The sequence below is a fragment of the Talpa occidentalis genome, unplaced genomic scaffold (assembly GCF_014898055.3).
Source record: "Talpa occidentalis isolate TD23 unplaced genomic scaffold, MPIMG_talOcc4v2.1 talOcc4.6, whole genome shotgun sequence".
Classification (NCBI taxonomy): Eukaryota; Metazoa; Chordata; class Mammalia; order Eulipotyphla; family Talpidae; genus Talpa; species Talpa occidentalis.
In genome coordinates, this window is record NW_023604972.1 from 112,395,304 (window position 1) to 112,408,522 (window position 13,219).

At 37.2% G+C, this 13,219-nt stretch overlaps 1 protein-coding gene across 1 annotated transcript; it reads left to right on the forward strand.

The window, feature by feature from the left end:
• Window positions 1-1,184: 1,184 nt before the first annotated feature.
• Window positions 1,185-9,530, forward strand: ESM1 (endothelial cell specific molecule 1). The gene is made up of 3 exons (XM_037529453.2): window positions 1,185-1,711; window positions 4,735-4,887; window positions 8,037-9,530. The coding sequence occupies exons 1-3, from the start codon at window positions 1,411-1,413 to the stop codon at window positions 8,135-8,137; spliced, it is 555 nt and encodes a 184-aa protein (XP_037385350.1). The 5' UTR covers window positions 1,185-1,410; the 3' UTR covers window positions 8,138-9,530.
• Window positions 9,531-13,219: the final 3,689 nt, after the last annotated feature.

Genomic DNA, 13,219 nt, shown 5'->3' on the forward strand with positions numbered 1-13,219 from the left:
TCAGAACAGTGCTCAAGGAATATTACCCACTATTGAAAAAGATAGACCAGAACATGTCATTTGCTAAGTGTGTATTTGCTTCTGGGGGAGATGAGGATAGAATATATTAATTTTGATGAGTTGTTTTTTTTTTTGTGGGGGTTGGGGGATGACAGAGAAGTACTTAGAATCCAAGACGTCACTGGTATAAGAATGCTCTCTTCTTTCTCCTTGCTCTTTCTGCCCACAAACCTTGCTTAACAAGATGGCAGTGTGATGGTCCAGTTGATTTGAAGAGGACTGCTGTGTCCTCCCTAGTGGCTTGAAATCCTGTGGTGCTCCATGACTTGAAGACTTTCTTTCCTGATGGGTTATGTTTTCCCTTCCTGTGACTTGCCTCTCTGAGCCACATTCTGATTTCCCTACTGGCTTGTTTGTTTCTTTGGGCTGCCTGCCTCGTTTGGCGTTTTTAGTGAGGGCTCTGATAGATGCCAGAAGGTGAGGGGAAGCCATCCGAAGAGGCTTTGTCATTGGACAAGCTGACTCAGTGATGGATGAGCCTTCTCCCCTGGGAATTTTGGGTCAGGAGAAGTCCAACTGATAAGTTTTTCCAGAATTGAGTAACCCAGGAACAGTGCCAATAGCATCTTACCTCTTTTGTGGCATTGTGTATTAATTTAAAGGAAATTCTCAGCTGCAGCTCCACATCTTACTAGAAATACAGCTACATCCCTGACAACTATGCACACTATGAATTCCTTTAGAAACAATATTTGGGGAGAGGGGTGAGAGGAAGGAAGAGAGGGTCTTTAGAAAAATCCCCTTCAAAATATTTTCTTTCTTCTAAGTATTGAAAAGGCACAATATACCCCTTTCTTCTTCCAAATGATCTCATTGCTGTTTATTGAAGGGAAATACCAAATGTTTATTTATTTTTTTAAAAAGGAGCTTCTTCGATCCTGATGATTCATGTCCACACCATTTTCCTCCTGACTCCAGAGATTCTGAGATAAAGCTTCAGTCCGAGTGATATGCCGGTGTCAGAACAATCCCTGTCCTGAAGGAAGGTATGCAACCTTCTCTCCTCCCTGTCACAGACGTCCTTGAGCCCTCCAGACGGATGTGAGTGAGTTTTTTAGTCCCCATGCAAAACAACCATCTAAACATAACAGATGACATCAGCGTGGGCTTTTCAATTCCTGGATGGCAGCAGCGTGTTAATCCAGCCTTCATCCTGGATTTCATAAACTAAAACAAGAGAGCCTGGCAGGAGGACAGCGCTGCTGCTGGGTTGAGGAAATTGATGACGGGGAAGCATGCGGGCAACCCAGTGTATAAAACACATAAACGTGTAGGCAGAGGCTCAGCTACCACTTTGGACGGCTGCTTCCCGCCAGCAAAGACCACACTGAGCCCAAGCCCCTGGGAAACATGAGGAGCCTCTTGCTACTGGCCACGCTCCTGGTACCTGCGCACCTGGCAACAGCCTGGAGCACCAAGTACGCGGTGGATTGCCCGGACACCTGTGACAGTAGCGAGTGCAAAATCGGCCTGCGCTGCAAGAGGATGGTGCTGGATGACTGTGGTTGCTGCCGCGTGTGTGCTGCGGGGCTGGGAGAAACCTGCTACCGCACAGTCTCAGGCATGGACGGCGTGAAGTGTGGCCCGGGGCTGAGGTGTCAGTTTTACAGTGAGGAGGATGATTTTGGTGACGAGTTCGGTGTCTGCAAAGGTAAAGAGTAACCCCTTGCTTCCCTCCTGCCTAGGGTGCTCCCAGGGCTTTTAGTCTGCTGGGAAGTGAGGGGCTTTTCCTCATTGAGGGAGAGGGACAAGCAGGCGGCTGAGGATAAGGCCCCTGGCAGGTGCTGCCACAGGGAACCAGAAAAGGATGACTGTAAATAGCAGCTCAACCCAGTGTGTGGAAAGGCACATAGGGGAGTGCAGCATTTTGCTCATTATCTTTAGGAGTGTTAAGGAAAAAAAAAAAAAAACTGCAAGGGAAGTTTGTGTTGCCTCCTTATCTGGAACACTTGAGCAACTTGACAGGTAATCTGTTAGGGATGTTTAGGTGCTCTCTCGGGCTGGGGCGGTGATTACTGAGGTCTGCACTGGATAGATAACCTCTGAGAGTGGTTTTTAGCCCAGGGCTTTAGTGGTTCTTTGATCTTGAAAGGATCCAGAGGATGGAGGGCATCGGTCAAGATCAACTCTTTCTGAAGAACACTAATGCACTTTGTAAAATCTGGTGGGCTTAAGTCATCTAATGAAATGACTCACAGCTACTTGGAAGAGGGTAACGTGAAGTATAAAACAAATCTAAATCCATTTTATAAAGGTTTTTGCTCATCTAGAAAAATAGCAGTTGGTGTAAGACAAGCAAAAATAACAGTAAAAATAATTGGAAGTCTGTAAAGAATGAGATTGGCAGTCATTAAGGACTTAAAAACTTCATTTGGTTGAAATTATAGCTAAACAGTGTAGTTAAGCATTTGTAGAATTTATTTCAAGTGTAGTGATTGTAGCTTAAAATGTTTAGCATTTAAAAAATATTTAACATTCAAAATAAGAAAAAAATGGTGACTTAAAATACTCTGATTGGGTACCTCATGATCTGATCATGCAGAGCTGTTACTAGAATGGAACACACATACTATCCCCTCATCCATTAGTTTCATAATAAAGGGTGGGAAATTTCTAAATAGTTCTTTTATTTTATGTATTTAATACAATGCTTCCATGAAAAATAATCATCTAGCATTGGGTTATTCTTATTAATGACCCAATCTGCTAGACAAATAATTTATAAGTCAATCATCTTTTATTCTGCAAAGCCTACTAAAGGTTAGGAAATAAATGCTTGAACTATGGGAGAATTTTCTTTATGGCTTTATTTCTGCTTTGCTCAATAAAAGTCAGAACATCAAAGAAATATCTTTTCTGAACATATACTTTTTTCTTTCAGCTAAATAGTATTTTTTTCCCTGTAAATAACAGGACTTATCAGTCAAGAAAACAGTACTAAGGAAATCAGGGAGGAAGTGGTTAACACAATTATACTTATGATATAGCAAGTATATGTAGTGGATTGCTTTTTTCTTGGCATAAAAACTGCTTCTGTAATGTGATTCTAAGGGTACCATCACATATGGGCAAAGAAAAAGCTGAAAAGCATTTCTAATATCTGCTAAATGATTGACACTATAATGAGATATATTTAAAAAATATTTAGGATTGCTCTCTTTGGCATTCTTTAGATTGCAAGTAAGTCTGCTTTTGAAAAATTTTTCTCTCTTCTGTAGTCGTGAGTCTGTGAATCTCAGCAACTCTAGATAGATACTGCATTTTGCTACAGGAAAACTTCCTTCTCCAGCTTTTTTTTACAGAACACTCATATACTTCATGAAGTATACTAGTATACTGTATGCTTCAGCAGCATACCCAGATACTTTCTAAATATTTAGATATTTGGCATTGTGCTGCCCAGATAACAATTAGCAAACCAACAATGTAGGATGTATTTATTAAACACCCACTATCTCTGCCCAGCAATATCCAGTACATTGGGGGATATAACAAAAGTATATCTGAGAGTTTGGCTAAAGTTTTAGGTTTCAATATCACCAAAGGCTAATTCCAATCCTGCAGGCTTTTCTGCAAGAGAATTTTTCAAGATCCCTTTAAAGGACAATTCTTCCCCAGAAGAGACCACTGCTTCAAACCAGGCTTCTCTGCAATATGAAGGAAACTGAAAAGAGCAATCTTAAATTTCTTTTAAAAATATGTATACCTTATTAGTATCTATCTTGATCATTCTATCAAGTATTAATTGCTAATGACTCAGATGAGTCACATTTGCATCTTTAGCTATATGTGAGTCTACATTTTAAAGACTATTCTATACCAAGAGAATAATTATTCTACAATTTATAATCTGTTTGGCTCTTAAAGACAGGTTAATTTAGTGCACTGCTGTTTACATCACAAAATCCATTCATTTTTAATAAACGAGTTTGTCCTCTTTTTCTCAGTGTTGGCTGTTTTAGTCAGAGTATGACAATATTGAACTCTATAAGCTCCTAGATTTTGGCAGGTATATGGATAAATTCTCAACTTTCATGTTTATTTAACATAACGCTTAACATTGCAGAGGGTTTCACTAGTGAATCTTCTCAACACCTGGAGAAGTTAGGTAAATTGTACTGCCATTTTGACAGATAAGGAAGATGGTAAGAGTTGGAGCAGACTGAAGACAGATATCTTGGGGTGACAGCTATCTTAGCCCCTGTTCCTTTGCAGCCCGTTCCTAGACATTTAGGAAATGTCTAAATGTCTAAAGAGAATTGTCTGGAATACAGTGGATTCAAAGACAGCATCACATCTTTTAAATCCCCAAGGAGCTCTACGATTGTGAATTTTCACTGGGCTGTCCCAGAGGTAACCTAGGAGAACCTGTCTATTAGCAGCTAGGCAGAAAATAAACAGAATTAAAACTGCTTGAAGGATATTGATTATGTCTTCAACTAAATTTTATAGCAGGAGGCTATAACTGAGGCATTCATTATATGGTCTTAGTGTGTGATTTGACCTTTTGACTTACACTTTGAATTTCCAAAGCCTGGGGATTTTCAAAGGTGGGTTTAATCTTACAGTCAAGATTCATGAAGTTTGTTCCTTTGAGAGAGTGTGCAGGGCTGTGGGGATGGAGGCTCACACACAGCAAGCTGCTCCCTCTCTAAACTTTCCTTTTGCCCTCAGACTGTCCCTACGGCACCTTTGGGATGGAATGCAAGGAGACCTGCAACTGTCAGTCGGGCATATGTGACAGGGTGACAGGCAGATGTCTGAAATTTCCCTTCTTCCAGTTTTCAGTAACCAAGACTTCCAACAGGAGATTTGTATCTCACACAGGTAAGACTGATTCTGGCATAAACATTGAAATAACAGTCTCATCTTCAGTATGAATAACAAAAAAAATTGATGAAATAAAAATAAAAATGACCACAAAGTTAAAAATACAGCACCATGCTAGGTATTTTATGATATAGAAAAATAATATATGTGATATTAATATTAATATATAATATCCAGAAGAAAAAAGAAAAAAAAAGAAATGAGCAGAATAGCTATGTAAAAAAAATATTGATGAGCAGGACAAAACATTGATTTGAATCATTCTGCTATTTTACTCAGTGGGAAGGTGGGTAGTTGTTGAACTGGATTGCTGTTGCTATTTTTAAGAAAGATTTCAATAATTTTGAGGATTATATAATTTCCCATAGAGGTTACCCAGTTATTATGGAGGATAAATATGATTGATTACCAAAAAGCCTGTAATAAAAAATAACCAACCAATACATACAAAGTTCTTCAAATTCTTCTGTGATCTGTTTTATGTATGCAGTTCTTTCCTGACTTCACATAGAAAAAGTACTCTGGATAAAGTGTAAGAGCCAAGATAGAAACTATGTATACATTCTTTTTCTCTCTATATATATATCCTTTTTTAAAAAATCAAATGGAAGCATTTCAAGGTAATAATTCCAAGCATGTGATTTCATGACTTTTGGAGAGGATAAGAGATAGTATTGATGAATGTAATTTAAGAATTCTCTCTAAACCTTTGAATGAAATTCAGAATACATGCTGCTTCTTAGTGCCTGTCTTTCTTTTATAGGTTATAATATGAGAAATGTAAGCCTATAAGTTGGTGCTATGTACATATTTGGTTATTTTGTTAAATAAATATCCAGTACAGGCTTCATTATATGAAAGTAGTTCATTTAAAATAACATGTAGCCACTACTTATGTCAACACATTATATACTCCCCACCCCCCTTAAATATAAACAATTGACAATCCAAATCCTTTTTGTTCAGTTTCTTTTTTACGGTCCTTTGTACTTCAAATTTATTGACATTTGTCACATGTGCTTATTTCCCAGTTTTATCTCCTTTCACCTGGGTACAATTAAGTACATTATGATAAAGAACAAATACTGTGCATTTAAATGAATTGCTATTACTGTGGGGTATTCCTTAAGCATTAATTTAAAATGGAAATATTTTTCTAAAAACCTAAATATTTGATATGGAAATTGAACTCATTAATATTTTAAATATTTATGACTTATAACTCTAGGATAGTATAATTTTAAATCCTGAAAATAATTTTTACTGAAATTCACATAATATAAAATTAATTTTTTAAAGTGAACCTTTCTGCGGTATTTCATACATTCTGAGTACTGGCGTAGCCACCAGCTCTGCCTACTTTCAGGACATTTTCATCAGCCCTAAATAAAACCCCAATACCCATTAAACAGTTACCCCACTTTTAACATTCCCCCAGCTCCTAGCAAGCACCAATCTGCTTCCTGAGATGTAGACAATATTTGAGTGATTTGATTGGTTTTGTACAGGTTTGAAACCTATTGTCTCTGTCCAGCTAGCTGCCCCAAACACTTGCAAATTCTTTTGTCTTGCTTTGCTTTCCTAAACACTGGCTGACGAGGGCTTTGAAGGAACAATTTTCACATCCCTCTTCACTCTTCACTTGCTTAGTTGCATGTAAATCTTTCTCACCCAGAGAGAAATGAATCATTTGTGAATCTTTGTTGGTGTTTGAGATGGAATGTTTGGGAGCCCAGATGCTCCTCTGGGATAATCTTCAAGGGCAGGGACACTTCTTGCTGTCTCACCGGCACCCCACCCACCCTGCCCCGACCCTACTGCACTCACAGCAGCACAGCCCCTTCTCCTTGGAACTGTTGCACAGTCTCTTTTGCTTGTGGATTCTGCAAGTATCTCCACTATTATATAAATGCCTTGGAAACTGTTATTTTGCTGGGTGGAAGTTATACAATAGATTATCCAAAAAAGTTTCTATCTCAATATTAGGTATCAAGATTCCTATTAGAAATTTGTGGAAAGAGCATTTTTTGACCTAAACCATTTTGTTGGCTTACGGTGAAATAAAAAATGATTAATAGTGCAATCTTGATAAACCTTGGCCAGGTTCGGGGTAGAGAGCAGAATATCCTAAAGGCCTTGTGGAGTGACTGTCCAGGATGCCCTGTGCCTTGTCTGTATGTGGCTTTCTGGGGTTCACAAGTCACAATTTATAGGAAGGGGGTTGGGGTTTTATTTCTGCCATGGGTATCACATGACCCCTGCAAAAATCTGTCTGGGACTGACCTTACAGAGCAGATTAAATGGTCCCAAGTTTATCAGCACAGGGACTTGTGGGGGTCCCTCCTGAAGCCTGATTAAATGAGGTGTTCTCTGCTTCCTACCCGTTGGCCACCACACTCTTGAAAAGTGGACTGCCTGTCTTCGTTTCCCAAACCTTTGGTAGTGGGTAGCTTTCTAAGACTAGGAATTCACAAGCATTTTTTTGGGAGAGAGAGGTAATATCTGGAAAGGTTCATGAATTTATATGCTTTTATCTGCCAGCCTACTCTAATCTTCTTATAGCATTCCCTTCAAGAGGTGCACCACTGAAGGAAACACACCTCACTACTCTTAGAAAATTCTAAGTATTACAACTTTCCTCTTAGAGGAAAGAATGAGCCAGAATGTACTTATAAAAATTCTGTTCTTGGTTTTCCTCCTGCCCTCTGGAGCCACACCAGTAAGCTATCACTCTTACCAGATAGTGGAAAACTCATGCTTAGAGATCTGGAATATTTGCTCATCCCATAAGTATTTACCAAGTGCTTAGGATGTTCTTTGCACTGTTGTGACAGTGAAAAAAAACAAAGTCCCTGACTTCACAGAGCTGATAGTCTAGTGGTGGAGTCAGGTCATATGGGAAAAAGGGCAAAAGATAAATGTACTTCTAAGATAATGACTGGTGATAGGTTTACCAAGAGAAGTAATTCAGATGGTGCCATCTTAGATGGGAGATGCTCACTGATGAGTCAGTGAGTAGTACTAGCGCAGAATCTTTGAATCTATTAGATTCACTGTAAATTTTTTTAGTAAAAAAACAAGGCACAATTGTACTTGATCTTCGGCCTTTAAACACCGGACATGATTTCTGTTCCTCCGAATTTCAGAGCATGACATGGCATCTGGAGATGGCAATGCTGTGAGAGAAGAACATGTGAAAGAGAATGCAGCTCGCTCTCCTGTAACGAAATGGTTGAATCCTCGCTGATCCTGGATGGGATTTCCACAAGAAGGCTCTATTTTCATGATCATTCAATGCAGCCAATACTTTAGGAACAGTCTAGATGATTGCATATGGACTTGTAATTTTTGGAGACCAACCATGATTCAGGTCCAGAAAAAAAAAAAAAAGGCTACTAACAATCCATAAAATGCATATGACTGAACACGTTTAGATAATCATTTGTTAAATATTTGAATGCATATAAATTGTTAAAAATGTGTTTATAGTAATTTTGAGGAGCTAAAAATGCAATTTAGACAAATCTTAACATGGAAGTAGGTCAGTCAAAGAGAAAGCTAGCCAGAGCAGAAAAGCACAGTGAGTCCATGGTTCTTTGACTCAGATGTATTTTAATGTTGGGATACAGGATGGAGGAAACATTAGGAGCAAGTAAAGGTGGGGTAGGTGTGGGGGAGTATAATATTTAGATCTTCCTTATGCTAGCTTCTATAGAATTTAACTGTACTTTATTTTTACTTTGGGAAAAGTCAAAACAAAACAATCCCTGAAGGAAGTGGGATGTTTGAAGCTCATGGGAGTTTGAGTAGCAAACTTGAATTGGGGCAGGTTTGAAAGGGCTGCTAATGTAGTTCCCAGGTTACCTGTGACTGAAGGATGGTTCTGGGACGGAGGGTAAATATACACTTCCATACATGGTTTTTAAAAAATTCCACTTCAGAGAGAGTTGTTAAGTATTTTGCCCACTTGGGGGAGGTGTGAAGGTAAATATTTATATATTTTTGTAAGCAAATATGTTAGTACGAATCATCCTCCATACCCATATTTATCACCTTCTTGAGGAATGAATAATGTTGTTTGTTTAGAATAGTTAGACTAAAGTTGTAACTCTATAAGGTATTAAAAAATCCAAGGCATAGTAAATTTATGACTAATAATCATAGTAATATCAAACAGTAATAAGCTTAAGAGAAACCCAGAAAAACAGTTGTATGAATTTACAAAATATCAACAAATAAATAATAGAGGGAATTTATTGAAAATAAGTGTTATAATTTAGATGAGTTTTAAATTTAAAGCAGAAAATAGCATTTTAGGAACTTAGAAAAGAAGGTCAATTTTCAGAAGGAAATATCAACTGTAAAGTATATTCATTTTTCATATTTTTCCTTTTAAACATGGTTGCTAAGTGGAATTAGGATTATACTTGGGAGGATCTCAGAACAAATAGGGCAGTTGTAGTAGTTTTTTTAGGAAGTATTTTATTTGGAATGAAGAATTATTTAAGAGCTATTTCACTATGTACCTACATTTTATTCTTGAAGTTGCCAATAGAGTTGTGAATCTGTGTGTGGGAGGGTCTTTGAATGTAAGCTGAATAAACTTAAAGGACAAGTTGATTATTGTTTAATAAAAAAACCAACAAAGAAATCCAGTTGCTCTGAGTCCATTTCTGACTTAAAAATTATTCAATCAATTCTTTTAATGAATAAGAACGCTTATGTATATTTAAGGGCAGTTTGCTCCAATTAATTTTCTGCTACAGGTAAGTTTCTTCTAGAAAACTTAAATAAGGGACCAGGAAAATGAATATAAGAAAGTGAAAATCAAAATCAACAAAAAACTATGAACCAGAGACACTTTTTGGGGGGTGGGGGGCAGGAGGGGAGGGATTGGGGTCAGAATGGGGGGTTTGCAATTGTATGGGGGAATATAAAAATAAAATTTATTATTTAAAAAATAAATAAATAAAACAGGAGGGCAGAATATTTATTTCTTTGCCTCACATATTTGGTTTCCTTGTGCCTTAGAACTTCCTAAATAAGGTCCCTATGCATCAGCTCATTCTACAAGCACAAAAAAATCAAATACTGGCCATTGTTATCACAAGGTAGCTGTAGGACTAAGGCTTGAAATCGCATCTTAACTCTTTCACACAGTATCAAGATACTAAACGTTGAACATACTTTGTTCTTTTGTTTTGTTGGGTTTCTCTTCTGAATTCCTTAGGAATAAAGGATCCACAGAAGTGATTCAACACCACATAGATATTTAGAGGGAGATTATCACTGATTACCTGTTGGTAAATACTAGTTATTAAACTAAGTCCGGGCTTTAAAACGGTGTGTACTATAGAGTGGTGGTTTTCAAACTTTAGTATGCATCAGAATCATTGCAGGCCTTGTTATAACACAAATTAATCAGTATATCTGCGGTGAGGCCCAAGAATTTTGTGTCTTAGCAAGCTCCCTGGTGATACAAATGTTGCTGGTTCACAGACTACACTTTGAGAATCAGGAAATAGGGAAATCTAGACTTTCCTATTAGGGAGATAAAACCAATCATTGTTGGCCTTCTAAAAGAATGTATTGCAGTATTTCTTAACCAGTTGTTCATTTAATTTTTTACTTGCAGATATTTAACTGAGAGGGCTGAAATGTCAGAGAAAGTTTAAGCTAAAGTGTGGGGACTTGTCAGGGACAAGTAGAAAACCCCTAAAAGGATGGAGGTGGGAGAACGAGACTTAGGAAGTAACCAAGGAGCATCTGGTTTCATAGAGTGACTTTCAAGAAGGGTGAACGGGGGGCCATATATTGTGGGGAGTTCAAGCCAACCTGAGCAACCTTAGGAGGTCCTTGTGCCACAGTTGAGCAGAGTCCATGGAGAGGATGGCTTGGAAGTCTAAAACTGCATGGCAGAGGAGCCTTTTCTAGAAGGTCGTCTGGGAAGGACCAAAGGGGAGTCAATGTGCAACTGTAGACTTTAGTTGCTAGGACAGTATTTGTTTCTTTCTGTCCCCCCACCCTCAAAATTAGCAACACCATTCTAACCGCAGAGTTATTAGTCAGAAACAGAGCTAAGGACTTTCTGAAACAATGGCACAATTTGATGTGTTTACACGAATCCAGTTTATAAAGTTCCACTTATATAGATTTTTGGGACATAACTTTTATAAAGTAGATGTATTTATACACATTCCAACCCCTCTAGAAAATACAGAAGTACATGGAAATCTGAGATACTGGGGTTGAGAAGAGGGGCCTAGAGTATTCTAGCCTAAACCTTGTATATTATAGATGAAAACACCTACATACAAATAAATTTGGTGATAAAATCTTCTATGTGGTAATAAAAACTCTACTACTTATCATTATATTATTTTTAGCTGTTGATTTTGAAAAATGAAACATTAAAATCTTTAGTTTACCCATTTAAAAACAGGTATCTATAAGAAGGTTTAAAAACTACTTTTTTTAAAAAGGCCTTAAAAATTATGTTTTCTAAGAACACTTTAAAAAATGAAGATTTTCTTGCAAAATTGTACTTATGTAAATTTATTTTAAGGAAATAATGTTTTAAAGTGTATGAAAATATTTATATAATAAATGTTGCAATATTTTCACTGGATTGAAAAATTGAAAATATACTGAAAGGTCACTGATAAGGTACTGGTTAAAGGCATGACCAATGCATGATTTAGACATAAAAAATGATGCATATGAGGTGACTGATGTCGAACACATTTAAGTCAAAGCAGAGGGTGTCAATGTAATTGGTGCTGGGAGCTGGTAGGCAGTCTGGCTGCTTGTGGCATATACCTGATCTTCCTTGCCTAGACCATGATCAGGCTCCTTGTAGATTTTCAAGACTCTTCAGGTTGAGAGCAGTTGTTTTTAAAAATGATACCTTTACCAGGTTTCCTTAAAATATTCACCTTAGTGTCCACAGAAACAATAATTTTCACTTTTAAAAATATTGCCAGCTTATTGATGTATATAATATTTAAGTTAAGTAACAGTGATAACTGGCACAACAGGTTTGGGAACAAATGCCACAGAGACTTGCTATGTTTTAATTTCAACTGGTGGAAATGCAAGGGTAGAGTGAAACCAAGTGGGAGGCCTGGTGCCTGCAAACTGCACTGTACACCACGGATGTCAGTAATCAAATATCATTGGGGAAAATGGAGATGTATGTTGATTTCAGTGGGATGATTGAGTAGAGGTTGATAAAGAACATTTTGGCTGTACAGTAAGTGAAAAAAATGTTACAAGTCCACTTAAATCATCTTATTTCTGTGAAAAATATACACAGCATACAAATCAAGACATTAACAGTGATGTTATCTTAATCTTTATATTTTTAGCTGTTTTCTAAAAGTTTTGTAGTTAATTTTATAAGTGGGGAAAATGTTCTCCATTTTTGAAATTGCCGCAAATTTAAACAGAGGAAATCAAATTAGTGATTTATTCCATAAATGGTGACTTAACATAATGTTTTATTTCAGTACTTTTGAGATGTACCTTTTCATGTTGGCATTTTATTAAATATGGAAATAGAATTTCAAACAAGTAAATAAAGAGAATTGGAGTTTTCTTGTAAATACTTAGGCTACAAAGCACATGAACATAACCTGTGCTTATCTTTTGGAACAAACCTTTGGTCTCTATGAAGCAAAGCAAGTGAATCCTTAGAAAGCATAGTCAAAGGTCTCTGGATCATAAGTTCACATTTTAGATTACAATATACCTTCTGCACCTATGCATGTAACTGCTATATGCTGAAGTGGTGATCTGGGCCACCAGGGTTTTTAAAGTATTTCCTGACACCTGTGAAGTTGGTAAATATTTCCTGTTTTTGTTGTGTCTAGAGAAAACAGGAATTCACAACTTGGAAGTGATTATTTAACAAACATTGAGAATGACCTCTATATGAGCTGTTCCCAGGATGAGATTTCATTTTCTTAAAATCTATTATAACACATTTCTCTTAAGGGAAAAAAAGTAGTTGCATAATAATTTGATAGTTGTTTGAATGGTAGAAGAGAAACCTCACACAGTGGATAAATGGCAACTATATTCATCATGGTCTACAGACAACATACTTTGAGAATTTAAATATCAATCTAATAAAAGTCTTCATAAGGAAGCAAAATCGAGAAGGTGAGCAATGGATTTCCTGTTGGTGGCTCTGTGCTCACTGTACATAGTTAGCTTACTTAAAAAATGTTTTTGATCATCTTAAATAGTATGGAAGGATCCTGGAGTTTTTGAGTAAGAGGGAACAAGGATCAACTCACTGAGATACTCACCGGCTATTGACTTCCCC

Coding starts and splice junctions, on each gene's coding strand:
- ESM1 (XM_037529453.2), top strand. CDS start 1,411: ATGAGGAGCCTCTTGCTACTGGCCACGCTCCTGGTACCTGCGCACCTG. Junction 1,712..4,734: donor CGAGTTCGGTGTCTGCAAAG/GTAAAGAGTAAC, acceptor TTTTGCCCTCAG/ACTGTCCCTACGGCACCTTT. Junction 4,888..8,036: donor GAGATTTGTATCTCACACAG/GTAAGACTGATT, acceptor TCCGAATTTCAG/AGCATGACATGGCATCTGGA.